Source organism: Phyllostomus discolor, chromosome 4 (assembly GCF_004126475.2).
Source record: "Phyllostomus discolor isolate MPI-MPIP mPhyDis1 chromosome 4, mPhyDis1.pri.v3, whole genome shotgun sequence".
In the NCBI taxonomy this organism is placed as follows: Eukaryota; Metazoa; Chordata; class Mammalia; order Chiroptera; family Phyllostomidae; genus Phyllostomus; species Phyllostomus discolor.
Window position 1 is genome coordinate 189,244,657 of NC_040906.2, and position 21,505 is coordinate 189,266,161.

A 21,505-nucleotide genomic window follows, 5' to 3' on the forward strand; every position below is an offset into this window, starting at 1 on the left:
TGTGTAGGAACAAATGTAGTATATTTATTAATCTGGACCCAAGCAAACTCTCAAAAGTCACTGACTTAAACAAACCAAATATAATTAAACTTCTTGGGCACTGTAAAACCCAAAACATTCATACTATCGATTTGCTCCAAGAGATTCTTACTCCCATTCCAAACAAGCATTTGTTGTAGAGAAACCTATGTCAACTTTCTCATAAACTAAAGGAAAATTTACTAATTGGATTTTTGTTCAAATCTTTATTAGAGTTGAAATATAATCTTCCCCTGGCTGCGGTGACATAAGGACCCAGATGACTGCATCAGCTCACACATCCCCCAGTGCGGAGGATGTACTCAAGGTCTGAGGATCCAAAGGGATGTTGTAGAAGAGAAACCTCAACCTCTCCAGCCTCATAAAGTATCTATAGCACACAAGAACAGCACGGATGCAACCAGGTGTCTCAACAGAGTGACATTCAGGTGTTTATACTTAAGGAAAAAGAATCAGGCTTGGAAAATTAGCAAAGGGAAAAAAGTGGTTAAAAGATCTTTTATAGTAGGGAGAGGGTGTGTTGATTAACTCTGCAGTAAAATTAACTTAAAGTAACAATCAAAGTTCTTTTTCCAGGAAGTCAAAGCACTCTATGTACTTTCTGTGGGCAAAAAATTATGTAAATAAATAACTACCAGTCAAGATAACCACAGCAACCATGCCAAGTACCAGCCACAACCACCCACGAAGAGAAATTCACAAATTGTCTTTTGTGTGCTTTGTAAAAGAATCTCAAACCAATCCAGACTTAAGCAATACACACCTGTTCAGGTAAGAATTCTGGTTTATCTCCAAATGTAATCCTGAAACACCAGATACCCAGTTTCTACTTTAGCTGAGGCGTTTAGAATTACAAAGTGAAACAGAACCTTCGGGAATACAGAGGCAAGGGAACTGTACCAACAATAAATATATTTATTCTCACTCTCTCTTTTAAATTTTACTCAAGAGACAAAGTGATTGATACACAGTTCATTAAAATCTCAACTGCCTGTGGGTTTCACTTATAAATGGGCTTTTCTTAGAGAAAGATAAAAATATATATGGAACCCAGATCTGACAATTTACTTGTACCACTAAAATTATTTTAACCATTACCCCATGCTTTTTCCAACCATATACAGAAACTTTATTTAGCTATGTCTTAAAAACAAACAGACCTAAATTGTTACAAGTGCACAATTAGTTGTACAGGCAGCATGTTCAGAAACTTGCCTCCCAGGAGACTACCACAGCTTTACTGAGTTGGGAGACAGGATCGGAAAACTGTTAGCCAAGGGGAGGCAGACTGGAGAAGCATGCAGACTGGAGAAGCATGGACACTCATGATCTCTTCTCCCCTTAGGACTTACCCCCTCCTCTTCCTCCAGTTGATTGCCACCTTCATCCATTATTTTCATTCATAGCTGCCTGCAACATAGCTTTTTTCTAAAACAGGAGGCCGTGAAAATGGCAGGGTGGTCACCCTCCAATCCACCGCCCTTAATGAGCGCCTGCTCTAGGGAAGGCTCTCTGTGCTGGGTCGCTCCCAGTTCAAGCCATTTCCACCTCACATCAGAGAGAGGCTTGCTCCTTCTGGTGGCTTGCTCGAGGTGTGGCTTTATATAAAGTCTACTGGACATCAGGGGCTCACAGAACACAAGAACCCACAACATGCACCCAGATCCTGGGCACAAATGTAGTAAACGGTGGTACCAGCAAGGGGAGAGACAGCTCAGAGCCCGTGGGGAGAGAGCCGCAGACCACTGCTCGGCTAGACAAGCACTCACCATGTATCCTACGTGTTTAAATAGCCACAATTATGTTGCTTCCAGCAGAGTGATGGGCTCTAGCAAGAACTGAGTGAATGGCTGTTGGTTTAATGTCTCTGATGACTAGTCAGCCATAACTGACAGAGAACACTCAGAAAACACTGTGACACTGAGTTTAAAGGCACAGAGAAGAGGTTCTAAAAGGGCTGAAGAGGGGCAGGTGGCAGAGACATCAATGTGGCCAGCTTGTGGCTCCCCCAGCCTCACACCACACATCTCGTGAATAAACAATATGTATGTTGATCGTACACAAGTTCTCCAATCGCATTTATTAAGACAGCGATCACCATAAATATCATCTTTAATTAGGAAGATTAGAAATGCCAGGTGAAGGCTACTCACATTTCATAAAGCTAGAAAAAATATAACGATATCTTTGAAAGTTACAGATGCCGTTGCTACAGGAATAGGTAATTATTAAAACCCCTGACTTCCCTTAATAAAGGCAGCCTGAAGTGAAAATTTGTTATGAAAATTTCATAACTGCTTCTCCAGGTGCCTATGTAATCGCTTCACCCAGCCCTTGGCGTCTTCTCCACGACCGCGGCCCAGCAGGGTCCTGGTCCCTGATGCTCCAGCCCATTCTGTGAGCCATAACCAGAGCAGCTTTCCTTCAGCATCGCCTCAGCGTGCATTCACACAACAAATATTTACCTCCTCTCTGCAAAGTGCGAGACCCGGGGTAAGACACAAGCTACATGTCAAAAAACAAACAAACAAAGAAAAACTGAAGTGAGGTGTGATAGAAGCACATCCCCACACAGTTGCACAGCCGAACATCTGCCCTAGAGCCAGGAGGTGCTGAGTCCAAGACCCTAAATTGCCCAAAGTGCTTTCAATGCCACCAACTCCTCCTGAAGCATGACACTGGCTTCCCTGTCTTACCCCGCCTCAGTTTCCCCGCCCAGTTTGTAGTTCTCCCTGCCGAGCTAACCCTTCCTTACTCATCAAACCAACCACTGTTCTTACTGAATAATTGTGGCACCCAGACAGTATTTGTTAAACGAGTTAATTCATGTCATGTGTCATTAAGAGTGTTTAACCATGGCAAGCGCTCGTTAAGTGTTAGCTACTGTTAATGCTCATGGGTGAGTTGACTGGCTTAGACATGATTTTCAGTTTATTCTAATCATTTCAAGATTTCACATAAAAAAATAAAGTGGAAACTATGTAAAGGAAGTGATAGCTTCCACTTGGGTTGCCCAAAAGCACTTACTTCTATACTGAAAATTCTACAGAACAGTGTGTTCTATATTACAATAAAGATATCCCTCACTCCATGGATTATCAGTCGTGAAGAGACTGCCATCCCCACAGACAGTTCCATCAAATACAATCAGACACAATGGTAGGCTGACAGAGTATCTATAAAACACATACGCACTTATTCAATAAATAAGCTGTACCTGCTACCCGTATGTATGATAAACAGGTATTATCCCATTTTACAAAAATTAAAACCAGAGCTTCAGCAGATTATGTGACCTGTTCCGGGTCACACAATTAGCAAGTGACAGAAGCACAACTTCCAGACTTCCTGGCCCAGCGCTCTGTGTGGCATTCGTTCTCTCTTTCAACTACAATTTGCTAGACATCTGCTACGGGCCAGGCCTGGGACAGCATCAGTTACTGACGCATACAAAGTACCTCTCCTGTCTTGGACAGGAAATTCTAGTTTGAGGAGACAGACAGTACCAAAAACACATACATAATGTACACAGTATATGAAGTATACACCATACTATACATATTTAGATGGCACAGTACTTTGGAGAAAAACAGAGTTAGGGGTAGGAAGGTCAGGATGAGGGCAAGATGTGGCCATTTTAAATAGAGTCACTGAGATGGCTCTTGAGCAAAGATCTGAAAAAAGTGAGACAGGGAAGGAACATGGGCACAGCTGGGATTCTAGGTGGAGGGAAGGTCAAGTTGCCAGGCATATTCTAAAAGCAGCGAAGAGACTGAGAGGACAGTGAGAAGAAAGCAAAAGTGATAAGGTGAGGGAAGCCGTGGGTGACAGAGGAGCTCAGGTAGGGCCTTACACATCACAATAAAGACTTCAGTGTTTAGACTGTCTGAAAAGGAAAGCCAGTGAAGGGTTTTAGGCAATGAAGTTACACAACATGACTTATGTTTGATGTTTTACTGATGTTTTATGTTTACTGTTTTACAGGATTACTGAGGCTCCTGTGTCAAGTTTAGCCTGATTTGCAGTGGGACTGGGTTGCGGGGGTGGTGAAGGGGGGGGGGGGGCAAAGGACAAAGCAGGGAAACTGGTTAAGACAAGACTGCAGTAGCACTGAGCTGCCTCCCGTATGAGGCATAGCATCACCCACCCCATCCTTATCCCTGTTCACTTAGTCAGCTTTACTAATGGTCAAAACAGCCACAGTCAAACATTTCTACAAAGTCCTTGCTACATGCACAGTTTAAGTGGAGCAACAGGAAACAACAGACTGCCACCAAAATTATGCGCCTGCCCTGGCTGGTGTGGCTCAGTTGGTTGGAGCGTCAATTCCCAGTCAGGGCACATACCTAGATTGCAGGTTTGTCCCCCGTTGGGGCAAGTATGAGAAGGCAACCAATTGATGTTTTTCTCTCCCTCCCCCAACCTTCTTCTCTCTCTAAAAGCAATGGAAAAAAAAAATGTCCTTGGGTGGGCACATAAAAAAAATTATGTGCCCACAAACTCTCTTCTGCTACACTTAAAAAAGTTCAGAGTGGGGAGCACTTGTAAGATTACATTCATCAGTGTAATCAACAAAGTAAGCACAGGGCGCTACCTAGAACCCACAGGCTTTAAGCAAATTCAGAGTATTTGTTTGGCCCATTGGCCTGTGCAAACAGCACTATTAACCGTGTCCCGGATGAATTACGTTCACCCAGTCAGCAACCATTTATTGAGCACTTAGCCTGGGGGATAAAAAAGATAAATAAGACTTGGTCTCTATCCTAGAAGAGGTCACAGTCTAGCTAGAGACACAGACAAGTAAATAAGCAAGTATAATCCAGCATATGATAAAAGCAATTACTGCGGTATGTAGAAGGTAGAGAAATAACACAGAGCAGGGAGTAACCAGCTCTGCCCTTAGGGGATAGGGAAGACTTCAGAGCTTTGCAGGGAGTATAGAAGGTTAAACAGGAAGTCAACAGGCAGAGGAGAGGACTGGAGCATCCTGTCACAGGGAATGAGAAAGGCAGGGGATGGGGAATGGAAAGTTCTGGAGTTGTGAAAGGGCAATGGGTCTGTTTGTTATTTCCAGGGTTAAAAAGGAGAGGGGACAGGAGGCTGATGGGGCAGGGTTTCATGCTATGTTAAGAGATAAGGGCTTCATTCTGTAGGCAACGGGAGCCCCACAGAAGAGTGACCCAATTATGGGATTCGTATTTTAGGAAGATGTCTCTGACTGCAGTGAGGACTCAAAAGACAGCTCCACGGGAAGACAAGAGGGAAGATAACAAGAAAGAGAGAAGAGTATTCAGAAGGTAAATCTGAGGAGGGCCTGGATAAGCCTGTGCAGATACAACAGACCTTGCCCAGATAAAAGTGACAAGACTAAAGTGGAGTATTTCATAGAAAATATTGTAGCTTATGCCCTGCTGGTGTGGCTCAGTGGGTTGGGTATCATCCAGCAAACTGAAAGGTGGCAGGTTTGATTCCCAATCAGAGCACATACAGGCCAGGCTGCAGTTGGGGGCATGCAAGAGGCGACCAATGGATGTTTCTCTCACTCTCTTTCTCCCAACCTCCCCCTTGCTCTAAAAATAAATAAAATCTTTTTTTAAAAAAGAAAATATTGCACTTTAAAAATCTTTAATTTGATAGAAAATATTATAGTTAAACCAAAAACCCTTGAAATTACACAGAAGTGTAACACATAAAACAGCTTGCAAGAGACTTCTGAAAATCAATCCTAATTAATATACAGGGATTTTTAAATTATTTTTAAAAAGAACAATTTCAAAAATGTTTCCAAAATGCAGCACAGACATTGCCATAGAAAAGAGCACAGGTGACTCACTTCTAAAATTAAGCTCTGACAGTAAGTTACTTCTTTTATCACTCTGTGACATTTCAGTAATCCATGTCTAATTCTCAAAACAAATCCACAAGCTTTTTAAAATAAGTAAACGAGTATTACATGAAACATCATTTCAACAGAACTTCACCAATTTAATAACAAATGAAATCATTTTTTGCAACAAAATGAGGCAGTGAGATAAGATCCCCACCTTCAATGGAGAAAATACTCAAAGGTCAAAAGAGCAGTCTCCAGGGGCCAGGTGAACTGTTAAGCGGCACTCACTCACTCACTCGCTCGCTCACTGCAGGTCTCTCTCACAGAGTGTCAGCCTCAGCAGAAAGGATGCAGGAAAACATTACCTTCATTGCACGAGAATACTCTTCTTCACATCTTCTATGAAGACACTGAGATAAACTCCATTTAGCTATTTTTTCCAACATATGTAGTAACCCTCAAAATAAATATTACTTATTTGTCTAGTTTTACTCTCAAATTTGGTGTGCTGCCTTGACATTATTTCCCAATATTTGTTAGGTTTCTTTAATGCTGTGAAGAAAGCGTTCATAATTCCCATAATTTTAGAGATTTTTGTGGTAAAAATAAATCCCAGCTATTTACAAAGCAGCCGGATGCCGACCTTGCTGTGTGGGGTCTTCCACACCATTTTTCTCCATTGTAATATCTGAAGTCATTGCCAATCTAATTATGCACATGGATCCTGTTTTCTGCCACAATTTTATTAAGGAGGACATTGGAATGAAGTTACTTTAAACATAACCAAATCCCACCTTCAATAATTGATTATCTCATGTATGGATTATCCATTACCCTTGGTCCCAGTAAGGCCATTCTGGCCATTTCTGTAGTCCGTGGGAAGGGAAGGAACTGAAATTCAAATGACTCAAATTCGGTAATGTGATAAATATATATGATAAAGTCCAGAAGAAGAGAGTGAAAGCATTGTTTAAACCAAGGCTTTGCATGTCAATTACCCTCTCTATCTGCTGACCTGTCAATATTGCCACCATCAATCACGCCTCTGCCCAGCTGAACACAGGGCTGAGAACACAACAAAACATGCTCTGCCCAATGGGAGGATGCTCCATTATTATTCCACCTCTTCTGGTTTTAGTTAACAAGAGAGGGAAAGTGAGAAAGATAGGGGGAGCACAGAATAAATACTACTAGTCACCAGTTTCCCTTGAAAACCTCCCTCAATGTTAAAACAAAGCAGGAGCTCCTTAAATATTGTTTAAACCAATGCTAACAGCCAAAAGACCATGCAAAACATGAAAATGCTCCAGCTGGTATAGCTTTATCTCAACCTTCTCATCTTAAGCCATTCATTTTTGCCGTTCTCCACAATTATCCTGCATTTTTTTCTTTAATCCCCCCTTAAATGTCTTCTCCATTAGAGTGTGGACTTATTTATTTCAGAGTCTCTATGCTCTATTTCTTTGTGTCCCACACATAATTCTCAGAACTCTGCTCTCACAGCTCCACATGGAAAGCTGCTGTTGTCTCATCTACAACTGACCTCTGCTTTTTTACTACACAGGCACCTAACAAAATAGCTCATGATTCACTAAATTTAATACCCAAGTGGATACATATTCACATCATTGTTTTTTATGGCTAATAAAGTCAAAACATCATTTGCTATTATAGTGGGTCATGTCACACTAACAATGTAAGAACTGATCATTGCTGTTTACCCCAATTCATTTTTACCTTCTTGAGCACAAATGACAATGGAAGAGAGTTTTGAAACTTGCCATGTGCTGGAATGGCAAGAAATGGAAAGAAAACAGACAGGTGTTTACTTATAATTGCTTGGACGCATCAGTATGTATCTTCTAGTATTTTGCCATGTATAATGCACACCCACATTTTCAGTGCTGCCCATGTATAATGCACACCCTTAGTACTACCCATGTACAATACGCATCCTTACTTTTCCCTCAAAAATTTGGGCAAAAAGCATGCATTATTCATGGCAAAATATGGTACTTTTGAGGCTCAGGAAAAGTAATATAATTGGAAAGATGCATATGAGTAGCATGTTATTCTTAAAAAGTTTCTCCAAAAAAGTCTTGAGAACTGTAATGTTATCTTTAGCTTCTTGAGTACAAGTGACAACATTAAATTGTAAAGCTATAGGTGTGTGTACTAATAACTATCCATAAGGGTAATTCCCTAAACATTTTATGCTGAAGTTTTTGATGAGCAATCCAGCATGGAGAGTCACTATAAAAAGAACTTCTTTGGTTTTAACAAAATTTGACAGAACTGTTTCATAAAATGATTGTAAATCTTACACACCATACCACCCACACTGAGAGCAGAGATTCCGTGGGCTAATTGTGTAAAGCAATGTGACCTGGACCCAGTGGGAGAGAGCAAGCAAGTGCTCTGGCCTTGCAGCAGCTGCTGGACCGGAGGGTGGGTGGGAGGGAGGGAGGGAGGGAGGAAGAACCCATTGCTGTGGGGGTGGGAGAAGGGAGGTGGAGGACACAACACATGGAGAGACCAACTGCTGCCGTGAGGTTGACTTGTTAAGCTACACTGTCCTTCCTCTAGCTGTCACTGCTTGATGGTAGTGTATGTGGGGGAGGGGAGGAGGGAAAGCAGGTTTCAGAAACCTATATGAATGGAACAATGTTCCTATGAGGTACAGGGGTGGTGAGTAGGCTGAAAGGAAAGTGGATTCAGATGCATGTGGTCTGTGCAGATGCAGAAGAAAAGATACTACACAATTCTCATCAGATAAATGTGTTTTCCATGCATATTTATTTGCAACCAAACGCTAATATGGCCATTGGGCATTCTGAGCCCTGGTTGCTAATCCTTACTAGAGTTTTAGCTCATTTGATGGGAAGACAAAACTCCAATCCTGCGTAATTTTTCTGAAAGACTTTTCCTCTTTTGATCTGCAAGTATAAACAAATGTCATTTCTGTATTTCTCCAAAGGAAAGAATTATGTGGAATAAAGATCAACTGTTATAACATTCCTCTGAGGCAACATGTCAAAGTTGGGAGTCAATTTTCTTTTGTAAGACAAACATGAAAATAGAATACAGAATCATCAAATGTTCATCTACAAGCAGTTTTTTAACAATTTCCCCCAACTCAATACATCAAAAATGGTAATATTATCTGCCCAATAATTTCTAAGAATCTCATAAATTTCCATACTGTATTGTGCTCCCATTTCTCCTCGTGAGGCTGCTGTGTCCCCTGTTACACTAAGGGAGAAAAGGAACAATCTTTTGTGTTATTGCATAAACAAGTCTTCCCTTCCCTCTACAAGTCACCCCTGTTCTCTACAATAACTTCTTTATTTTTCACAAGTCAACTGTACAATATTTGTCTCGTTTCCCAACTAAAATGAACACATGCAAATTCACAGTCTCTGCCCCCATTAATGTTAACTGAGATAAAGCATCTATGATAGAAATCCCAAAGCCACATACTCCTGTATCCAATCTTTAACAAAACCTTGACAGAGGCTGATTTAAAACAAAACAAGTAATGAAAAAAATCACCTTTGGCAACGTCCAAAGGAATCAAAACTATACCCTCTTGCAACCACAGCACTACTGTATCCGCCCTTCAAACATGTTTGCTTCAAACAGTGTAACCCACCCATTTACCAAAACCACAGCTTATGCCTGATTTAGAAAAGTAAAGTTCATGGACTTACTAAACTACATAACTCCAGATGGAAGGCACAAATGTCTTGTCTACGCCTGGCAATTACATAGCATCTGAGCTGAGAACCTGCACTTTTAGGCTCAGGATCAGCGGCCCACTGTTGACCACCTCCTTGACACAACACACAACTGTCATCTTCAAAGAACATTAACTAGTTGCCCTTGTACCACAGTTGAACAGACAAGACAAATGACTAAGCACACATGGTCCAGGAAGAAGGGATGGGTTTGAGTCTCAGTCCATGGAGTATAATTACTGTACATATTTAACTTAGCTTATTCTCTCATATTTCCAGCAGTGTTGTTTCCCCAAAGAAGGGAAAGAGCAGGTCCCTGGAAGATTCCAGCGTGGTTTCTTTAGGCTTGGGGAAAACGTGATAAACAGAGAAAACACAATCATGCGGAATGTCTGGACTAGGTCCCTTTGTAATACTTAAATAGCGCCCCCCTGCTGGGCTTTGCCACAGCACTGAATGATGAAACCATTTTAGAGCTTAACAATCCAGTCTATGGCAAACATTCTAAGAGGAAGAACTCCAATTCTAAATATAAAATAGGGGTGTGTTAAGAAGCACCGAAATATTTCCCTCTCTCCCACCAGGACTGATATTTTTCTCCACTTGGAGGAAGACAAAACACGTTAAATCTGAAAACAGAGACCCACATTGGTCTAAAAAGGAACTTGAAAGAAATCCAAAAACTCCTTTTGGCCAAACCCTTCCTTCGTGTGTTAATTTTCCTTGCTGCCAGCCCAACACCTGTTTAATTTAAGCATTTATCTAATTCATCAGTCTTCTATGAAAAGATGCAAGGGGACTGTCCATGATTGCCAAAGTTTTCTCAGTGCACTGTTTCAAAAAAGAGCTCCATGTCCTAACCTCAAATTGTTGTAAGAGCAGAAGATTCCTTCTACGACGGTGGCTTACCACTGAACTTTTCACCAGGCACAGGAGTGTGCAGATCTGATGGGGGGACAGAGTGCACTGAGGACGAATAAGAGCTACTTTATCCTTCTCCGAAGGACACAACCTCAAGCTGAATCTATTTGGAAGAGCCCTGTTATTTTAGATATGTAAACATATGGATGACAGCGAATCCCAATACAAAAACAACCAAAAACTCCTAATGAGGCCAAAGATCGTAGAGGGAAATCAGTGCTAGAAACAAAGAATTCTACACGGCAAACTTCTAAAAATGTTTAAATTAAAAAAGCGCCAAGTCACCTTTTCTGGGCTGGGTTCTGTAAGTCCAGTTTTCATCATCCACTTCCACCTGCCGCCCGCAGACCGAGAGCTCTCCGTCACTGCGAAACAGCCTCTTTGTCTGCCTGGACAAGGAGGAGAAATTTATCCAACTTACGGCACGTGAGAGAGAACCCGAATTTGACTTGAGTCTGAAGGAACCTGAAGAGCCTTCCTTTTTCATCTTCTTTCACATCAAAATCCACTACAGACAAAGGACAGCCCAGCAAACAAAAAGCTCGTGTTTTTAAATTGGTCCAGGTCCTTCTAACGAGCCTGCTCCTTCCCACTTATTCAGACAATGTTGAGAGTCAGGCACAGCTTTTATGCACCCCAATTCCAAAGAAAAGGAAAATGAGGGGTTAAAAAAACAAAAAGAATTTTTTTTTTACTCCAGCCACATTGTGGTACTTGGTTTCTAGATCAAGGGTAGCCACAGCCCTCCCACAAACAAAATAAAAATAAATAAAAGTGCAATTTTAAAAATCAAGCAGGGTGCTCCTTTCAGGAATACTTGTCAGGACTTTGCGAAGAACAGAACCAAGGCACTCCGACTCTCTGGTGTGCACCTAGCATCCCAACCTGTAATCCTACTCCTCTCCCAGGCATCTTTCCCCGCGAGGGCAGAGAGCCAGCCGCCTGTGGCAGACAGAAGGAACTCCTCAGCCTGGATAAAGAGATGCAGCGTCGACGCAGGTGCCCAGTTTCGAGTTCACCCGAACAGGTGACTTAGGAGAAATCAGAGTTCAGCTCACTTGCCGCCGCAGCCCAGCGCAGAATCCTAAACCGCCCACTTGCCCTCTTTCCCAGCTGGGAGCCGCTTGGGATCCACAGGACTCCACAAACAATAAAACGGGCTGCGTGGCTATTGCTTGGATTACAGAGCCAGCACTCCCTGTGAAAGACGATAGGCTTTCCGGGGACTGAAGGCGCCTCATTGGAGACGGAAAACCCCGCCTCTGCACAGCCAGTTCTTCAGTGGCAGCTCAAACTTCTGAACTCCAGCAAACCTACAGAAATGCAGGTCTGCGCAGACTACAGACTTCGGGATGAAAACAACTTGACTGTTATCAGACCACGCTTCTGAAAGCGGGATTTTGAGAAGGGGTTTTCAAAGGGTATATAGTGATTAGGCACATCCAGCCTTCCTAGGTGGATTTAGGAAAGTCAGGATCTAAGGAAACATGCTTCCAAATCGGACGCAGTCTTACTTCACTCCCAGCTTTCTGCGAAGGCGGAACGCAGCCATTCTTGCACCTGTTATGGCCTCTCCTGTCTTCCACCAGCAGCCAGTGTGGGGCTGACAGTCCCTTAGGCTTGCCCCCTGGCAGCCCTCACCCCCAGGTCATTCCTCTCCACCTCTGAACGACCATCTTATCAAGGAGAACCATCATCTGAGAGCCACGCTAGTAGCAATTAGCTGCAGGCTCTGTCCCCAGACTCCGGTGTAAACCCTTAATCATGACATTCGAAATACCTACAGCCACAGGCTGGGCCACATCTGGGTGCAGCATTTCATCCATGGCCAACATAATTTCATGGTCTGAGCAGCGCTAAAAGTCCCTGCAACTTTCCATCATAGACACTTGAATTAGCATCTTCCCCGCAAAAATGTTCTTCAGGCTCTGCCTGGGTAGCCAAGTTGGTTAGAGCACTGTCCCACAATGCTAAGTTGCAGGTTCAATTCTCGGTCAGGGCACATACAAGACTCAACCAGTGAAAGCATAAATAAGGGGAACAACAAATCCATATCACTCTCCCCCAAATCAATAACTGCATTTTTTAAAAATGTTATTCAGAGTAAGGCTAATAAGCAACAAGTAGAGAACTGGGTCCATCTTACCTTCCTTAACTCAGAATTAAGCAAACATATTAAAACAAATTGCAATAAAAAATAAGCTTTGATATAAAATTATGAAAGCAGGATTTTGTGTCACATCTAGAATTCGTTGAGGTTTTATAAGAAAAGGGCTCTACAAGCTGACCAGGGTTGGAACACTTGTAGAAAAACACAGAGCTGCTGCAAAGTGTTCCTGAGATGGACAGCTCGCACTAGCACGGGAACCATGACAGAGGACAGATGCTAGGACTCCTGTGAGAGGCCACAAAACAGTCCAGGTAGCGCAGATAGGGACTCAGTTTAAAAGCTAAAAGGGCCCTCAAGAGATGATGTTTAAACCCCTCGATTTACAGATGAGGCAATTCGGGCCCAGAGAAGGTATGTGACATACCCAGTGTCACACAGAGGAGTCAGTAATGGAACCAGGTCATGCCAGACACCACTGGGTTAAAAGTTTCAGCACTTACAAGCAATGCTGCCTATATCACCAAACACTCTGGACCTGCTTCAGCTATTAAACTAGAATGATCTCTCTACTTTGATCACCATTATAAGGGCAAAAACAGTATAAATTATATACAGCACCAGTGGCTAACATCAAAGTTCAAGCATCCAATGTTCTTTCTGAGTCAAAGACATATTTGAGAATCAAAACATAAAAAGCAAAAGAGGACTGCCATGCCAGAAAATACTCCTCTCCAATGCTGCTCACCATTTCAGAGGTTTCTGGCACCTTGGCATCCATGTTTACACTCAGTAAGGGTCCAGGGACCCCAAACCAGAAACCCCGTTGTCTCCTTGAGTCTCCACGCTGCAGCTCCATTATTAATTTAGAAACATCTACACTCTGGAATAAACTTTGTGTTCTTTGTACACAGTAAGTGCTGTGGAATGCTCTTCCCAGCTCAGGCACATCGAAGTGTACTCACGATCACATACAATGGCAGAGATGAACTGGTGTCATTAGTGACCGGTGTGCTTCCTCAGGTACCTCCCGTTCCTACACACACCTGGGAAAGAGCTGAGGGACAGGCTAGAGGAAGATGCTGTCAATTCAGGGACTAGGCTCCTGACTCTCCCTCAAAGTAGGTACACACTGATGCTGAGCTTCTGAAAGCTTCCTGGATTCCCCATCATTCATTCACGAGACCCATGAATGCATCTGCACAATAACCACTTCTCCATCCACTAACTCTTCCAGGTTTCTGTTATACGAGGCCATGATTATTAATACCTTCGCTAATGTAAAAGAAGGTCAGCTAAATTAACCACTGTTCCAACTGGATCCGAGTTCCTATGTGACCAGACAGACTACAGTGGTTTAAATCAGCTTTGGAGGAAATGGAGATTTTAACTACCCACGTTAGAGCATAGTCCAATTAGTTTAGAAAATTGTTAAGTGGGCTCCTTGAAAAGCTATTACATTCATTCAAACTATATTTATTTGGCAACTAAAATGAACCACCTTAATTATCTTAATTATCTGGACTACCAACCCGAGAGGCCCTCCCAGCTTCCGGGTCACAGCTAACCTGTGCTGTGCATTTCGTGTATATTGTTACAGCTCATGTTCACGACAGGCCTGCGGTGAAAAATCCTGATTTTTACAATAAAATCTATTTTTTTTTCAAATGGCTTCAGCTATAATCTTCAATGCAACGCAACATCTGAGTTTAACCACGTCTCCCATGGAAATCTACACTACAGTACACTTTCCCCAGACCTTCTGAACAGGTCCTCGGAACAGATTCTACCCTTGTCCCTCACTGCACAGTGCCTTCCCCTCCCCCTCACTGTCAGGCTGTCAAACCGGAACTTCTACTGTCACCTTACAGGCCAGAAACGGCTCCCTCCCTACCCTCTGCCACAGGGGAGCTGCAGGCACTGGAAAATCAGACAAATAACCTCAACGTACATGACATGTTTAGTGGGAGCCAGGAGGGCTCACCGAACGAAAGGCACAGCTTCAGCAGCCGGGCTGGCTTGTTGCAGCTGCCTCCGGGCCGGCACCCTTGTCCTTTCCCTTGCGGCATGAAGTCCAAGGGTGGAAATGGCTGCAGGATCCATATACCAGGCTTACGATTAAGTTATTAGCACTTGAAGATGGTGAGAAGCTTACGCTTCTCTATGACATAAGAAATGAACCCGTATTATTTCAGGAATGACTTAAGTCATACATTAAAGAAAAGTTAACTACAAGAACTGGGAGGCACCAGAACATATTACTAAGGGAAGTTCTAGAATCACCTTCTTTGGGAATTACTGAGTCAAATACCCATTAATGAAAAGATTTGTTTATGTTTCTACCAAGAGTCAAAAGGGTAGATTGAATTCATTTGGAGGGTCTTTGCCAAAAGACACAATATTTCATGTTTTGATATATACCCATCCTTAAAAAAGGAGTTTACCTGAAATGGAAGTCTTCGATTTAATAAAAACTGTTAAACATGGCAGGACAGAGGATCAGACAAACCCTTCAGCCCACTCAGGCATGTAATTGGCCCACCTGCCATCTGTGTAAAATGCCAGCCAAGAGTGGGAACCAATTTCAAGTGCCATCAGTTTTTTGGCCTCAAAGGCCACAAACGAACACTGTGGCTTTTAATTTCCATGTGTGCCTTTTCTGCCCAGACCCTCCCCTTCAGATCTGGGAGACTAGGAGAAGCAAAACCCTGAAGTTAGAAACCAGCGAAGAACAGTGTTATACACACACACTTCCGAGTTGGTGGGGTTGGCTGGCAGGCCTCGGAGTGGGGACCGCAGACAGAACGCTTATGAACAGAGCCAGAAGTGGAAAAAAACAAAAACCAAAACATGTAACTGCTGCATATGGTTAGAGGAGAGTCCCTCTAAATTGTGTCCTGTTCTAAGGCCACCCCGCCTGGGCCGGGCAGTGAAGTGTGCACCCTATCAGGTTACCCTATGAATCACCCAGACGACCCACAGGGACCTTCAGCTTCTAGGACAGGGAGCAGTAGGGTTTCCAACTGTCATCTCTTATAAATAATTTAAGAGTAGATTTAAATGGAAATCCTTCTCAGAGATAATTTGTACATACTAATAATGAAAGCTTATCTCAACATCCAGAAGTAAACAGTTTGAGCCAGGCATTTAAAACAAAAAAAGGGAAAAAGAAAAAGAAAAAAATGTCTTTACCCTCAGGCCACAGCAAGCCAGCTCGCACAGTACACTAAATCCTACTTCCTCATCCACCGCCTGCCCCGCCCCCAGGGGGTTAAACAACCGACTGACTCAAGACAGACACAACCTATCACCTGCTCAGAGCAGGGCCTATTTGCAGGGTTCCCCTCCCTCACCTACCACTGCTTCAACATTCAAAAGAAAGGAAACACGCCTTTTCACTAAGCTTCCGTGCTAAGAGCCAGAGGAGGTCCCTCTTGAAGGAATTCATAGTGGTGTTTCCCTAAATGGGAAGATGAAGCACAAACATTTGTATTTATGGAGGATTCAAGCGTCACCTCCACCATGCAGTGTCTTTGCATCTGAGAAGGACTCCGGAACAGACCTGACACTCGAAGCCCCGGCCGCATGGTTCCCGCGGGATCACCTGATACAGGAGCAATATGGCAGCGCACTGCTGCTCTCGGTCCCCCGGGGCAGGCACACTGGGAGGGAGAAAGGCTGCCCCGGTACAGAGGCCGTCACAGACTTAGTGAGTAGTTAACAGTCAAGCATCCAAACTCTGTCCCAACCTTTAATAAAAATGTCCCCATCCAAGGGGCTTAGCTGAGAAGGTCCCCTAAAACTGGGCAATGACTTTGAGATTCTTCTGATATAAGAAGACCAAAATGAACTTACTCTCAAATTAAAATTCCTAATTAAAAAAATAAAAGCCATCACTTAGAATTGAAGGGCAGATAAAGTATTTGCGGACAAGGTAAAACTAAAGGAGTTCATCGTCACCAAGCCCTTATTATATGAAATGCTAAGAATTATATAATAAAAAGATCAAACTATGAACATTAAAATGGCAATAAATTCACAACTACCAATAATTGAATCCAAATAACAAACTAAGCAAACAAGCAGAACAGGAACAGAATCATAGATATGGAGATCACATGGAGGGTTATCAGCTGGGAGGCGGAAGGAGGAAAATGGGGGGAAAGGTACAGGGACTAAGAAGCACAAAGTGGTAGGCACAGAATAGACAGGGGGATGTTAAGAACAGTACAGGAAAAGGAGACGCCAAGGAACTTACATGCATGACCCAGGGACATGAACTAAGGGTGGGTACTGCTCGAGGGAATGGGGGTGCTGGATGGAGGGGGACAAAGAGAAAAAATTGGGACAGATGTCATAGCATAATCCATAAAATATATTTAAAATAAAGTAGAATAAATCTATTGGTGCCTCTCATATGGCCTCTCCAGTGATCCTTAAAAATTATTTTTTTTCTACTTTCTCAACCAGTCCTTTGCAAACTTTGTTACGCACATAAATCATAGGAGATCTTATTCAAATGCAGAGTCCGAGTCAGGTCTGCGGTAGGCCCTGGAATTCTGAAGTCCTCCAAGGACCCGGACGACACCAGTCCACTGGCCACCTTTGGGTTAGCACAGCACTGGACTGTGATGCTCCCCAAGGACAGGGATCTTGTCACCTTCAAGCCCCTTACACTACTTACCACACAATCCGCTGTGAGCAAATGTTGGCTGAAAGAGCTACCTCCTTCTTTTGATCTTAATATTTTTGTGAAAAAGGAGACGCTTAGACTTTTATAGCAATCATTTCTTCATTGCTAAATTCCAAAAGGGAAAAGTAAAATTTGTAAACTAAAAAAAAAATGTGTATGAAGTCTGAATTAAAAACCTAATCGTAAAATTCCACTATTCATAGAGTTGTACTGCTTTACTTTAGAAAGAGAAGATGGTTATTAATTGCTAAGCTGTATAGTTTTTTAAAAAGATTTGTTAGGCCACCCTATACTGCTTCCATCCCCAAACCTCTGGAATCCAACGATCCAGCTCAGATCCTAGGACAATCAACAGTAAGCCAAACTCAGAAGTGGCCCACATTCTACCTGGTCACCCACACAGACAGGCTGGGACCTCCTGGGTTCCACCGTGTGAATTTAGTTGTTCTGTGGCAATGGGAAATATTTCTTACATCAGTTGTTCCTGGTACATGTTTAAGACAAAAATTCTTTTAGTCAACCTTAAGTGACCTTCCTCAGGGTTTATTCTATATAGCTCTCTTTAAAACTATACTCACTATGGCTCTGTAGAGCACACCAAATACACGTTTTTCAGCAGACACTGTATCAATTCAGCCAACCTTTATTGCACCACCACTCCATGCTAAACATGTGTTAAATATCACTGATACCTTAAAGAAGCACAGATTGGTAGTTACAAAGTAGTCATGTGGAAGTAAAGCATAGAAAAATATAGTCAATAATACTGTGATAACTGTGGTACCAGTTGGGACGCTGGAAATACCTAGAGGAACACCATGTAAAGTATATAATTGTCTAACTACTAAGCTGTACACCTGAAACCAATACATAATTTTTTAAAACTGCAGATACTTGCAGTGATTCCACTGAACCAGACAAATCATACAAGTAAAGATATGAATAAACAGCCCTGGCTGGTGTGGCTAAGTTGGTTGGGCATCCCACAAACCGAAAGACGGTGGGTTCGATTCCTAGTCAGGGCACATGCCTGGGTTGTGGGTTTGGTCCCCAGTTGGGGTGCATGCAAGAGGCAACTGATTGATGTTTCTCTCTCACATTGATGTTTCTCTCCCTCTCCCTCCCACTCTTTTTAGAATCAAGAAAAAATATTTTTTTAAAAGAAATGAGTAAACAGAATTGGGCATAAAGTAGTTAAAATGCATTTATTGGTGGTACCTAGTAGCCAAATTCAAGTATGTCCTTAAACAAGGAAAGACAGATGATAGATGATTGATAGATATATAGATAGATAGAATCACTGCAACTCCCCCCAAGCATCCCCAGAGGTGGGAAAGTGCCCAGACAAAGGAATCAGTATACATTTATTGATCCAGGCAATCAGCCAGGCAGGCTGATGCTAAAGCACAAAACATAGGACCCTGTCCATGAGGAGTTTAAATTTTATTGTAGGACACAGATATGCACAGACTTATTTTTAAGGAAGTGCAAAAAAGGAAAGAAAAGCATTAGGTAGAGACCTTCAGCCAAGCCTCTGAGGTTCTGGAGGATTCCTCAGGGAGAGAAAACTCTTAAAGTGAGTTTCCTTGAGTTCTGGGGGATCAGGCCAATCAGTGGTGTCCTGGTAAACCAGCTCCCTGGGGTGGGGGTCAGGGTGAGGGAGGCCATGATTTTGTAGTATTTCCATGGTGTAAAGACTCCCCACTGAGGCCAAGTTAGCAACAATTCCACAAGCAGCCTGCTAAAATCCTAAAATTTTAAGAATTGGCTCTCAGAGCCTGTACACACTGGCTCCAGTATACCACTGAATCAGGCCAACATGACAATTTGGTAAAAACAATAACCTGGTAGAAATTAATAGCTGTGTAATCACTAACTTTGCTTAGTATTAGTAATGGGGGTAGGGAGACACCTGTAGATGTTCTGGGTAAAGGGCATGGAGATGTGACTAAGGATCTCTAGATGGACGATTATTCTGGGTGGACCCTAAATGCATGTCACAAATGTCCTTTGTTAAGAGAGAGGCAGGGGGAGGTTTCAGACAGAAGAGGAAAAGTGAGTATGGTCAGAGAGACGGAGACCAGAGCGATGCGCCCATAAGCCAAGGAATGCCGGCAGCCATCAGAGGCTGACAGAGGCAAAGAACAGGATCTCCCCTGGAGTCTTGGGGGGACTGCAGTCCCGCCAGCACCTTGACTTCAGAGCTCTGACCACAGAGCCCAGGTCTGTGAGAGGATAAATTTTCAATGCTTTAGGCCCCCAAGTTTGTGGTTGTTCTTTCCAGTATCATAGGAAATTAATTCAGGGGGACACCCAGGGGAGTTTGCAATCTGTTATACCTTTAAGCATTTCTGTTCATTTTGTAAGAATTCTTCTGAGATTTTTTTTTGTAATCTTAACGTTTTTCCAAATTTCTAACTTCTTTTCAGGCATTTATTCTGGGTTGTTCATGAAAGCAAAAGCTGGAAAAACTTGGCCTAATCAGTGATTAGTTGGAGCTCCCCAAATTGCCTACAATTGATGACACTGAAAGATTTGACCAAAAAAGAAAAAAAAAACCTAATAAGGATCTGGAAGTACATGACTGTTGACATTGAATTGGTGACTCACAGTGTGACCTTATGCTCTTACTTTCTGAACCATTTAGTCTCTGTCATTAGCATGCCTTGCTTTCATAATAAGAAAAAAAGCTTCAAAAGATTAGAGGGTTCACAGGGTGGAGGGGAGTGGTGGGGGAAAAAGCAGACAAATGTAATTGAACAGCAATAAAATATTTTTTAAAAGAAAAAAGATTAGAAGGTTCATGGTTCTGCTTTATAAAAATCCAATTCTAAGCCCATGTTTGCTTTGGTTGGGGAAAAAACAATTTTTTTAAATTTGGAAATTACTTTCAGCTCTCTCTCTCCCCCCCACTCTTCTGTAGAATTTCTTTATTAACAGTTTTAGATTTAAACAAACTCGATAGGAAGTTACAGATTTCCCGTATACCTCTGTCCCCACACACAAAAATATTTTTAGTTTTGTGTGAGGTGGGTCATGACGTGATGAGAAGTGCTACTTCATTTTTTCTTTTTGCCAAAGTGGCATTAATTTGAAAAGAAATTTTTTAATTATTGAGGAGCATATGTAGATATATGCAATAAGTAATCTTTAGTTATTTCAAAGTATTCTATCTCCTCAAGCTCAAAGTATCCCTTTTCCCATGGGGCACCACTGAGTAAAAATTAATGAGAAATTTAAGCATTAAAAAAAATGAGGGGAAGAAAACTGAAAATTTTGGAAACCAGTGAGTGAACAGTCATAATGCCAACCTGCTTCTAGATACGCTGTCCAGCCAGACCATCGCCACCATGTCAGCTGGCTGGTGTCAAGTCAGAATGAAGAAAGCACAAATTTCCCTGTTCGTTTCTCACCTCCACCAAAAAATCTAGTGACATATATATTATCCTGTATACTTGGCAATTGCAAATGCTGAGGATAAGGTGATCAAAGCACTTTTCTAAGCACCCCAAGTTCTAAAGTTACACAGCTGAGATTTGAATGGTCTGCCCAACTCCCCAAACTTGTCCATGGTGACAGTCACAGACTTTGGGTTTGTTGCCTGGGCAACTGCAATCCCCTGGGAAATGGGCCCCCTTGCTTTCAGCCGCACCCCCGTCAGAGCTGCCCTCCACACGTCAGCTCATACCACACTCAAGTCCCTTGGCCCTAGACTCTACCTGCCTGAACACTTCTCATCTTCTTAACTTTTCATCACCCTTCACAACTACCACAAGCTGTCTAGTTCAAATAAGCAAATGTTTACTGGAAACTCTATCATTTAACTATTGCTGTATAACAAGCCAGCCCAAAATTCAGTGGCTTAAAACAAGTCTGTGGGTGGTCTGGAGGTCAGCCAATCGAGGCTGGACCTGGCTCAGGATTGCTCTGTTCCAAGGTGGCTGTCCTACCCTGCCCCAGGCTGAGGCACTTTCCAGGAGAGGGGACTTTCTTAAACTGGGGACAGTCCTGGGCACACCAGGGCGACTTCTAGGTGCTCCTTGTTCCCCACACCCCCCAGCACCAGCAGGCCAGTTCAAGCTTATCTTTCTCATGGCCATGGCGTAAAGGAGCAAAGCTCACCTGGATTGCTTCTTCTGCATTACAGTTACTAGTGTTCCACTGGCCAAAGCAAGTCA

The 21,505-nt window shown here is 42.7% G+C and overlaps 1 protein-coding gene across 2 annotated transcripts in view; it reads right to left on the bottom strand.

Annotated features, from left to right (window-relative positions):
- Window positions 1-14,289, bottom strand: part of NHSL1 (NHS like 1) — a 127,429-nt gene extending 113,140 nt beyond the window's left edge. For both annotated transcript variants that reach the window (XM_036024778.1, XM_036024777.1), the window contains exon 1: window positions 10,813-14,289. In XM_036024778.1, the coding sequence (XP_035880671.1) occupies window positions 10,813-11,014 (202 nt within the window). In that variant the 5' untranslated portion in view covers window positions 11,015-14,289. The remainder of the gene's footprint in view (window positions 1-10,812) is intronic.
- Between the last annotated feature and the right edge of the window lie 7,216 nt (window positions 14,290-21,505).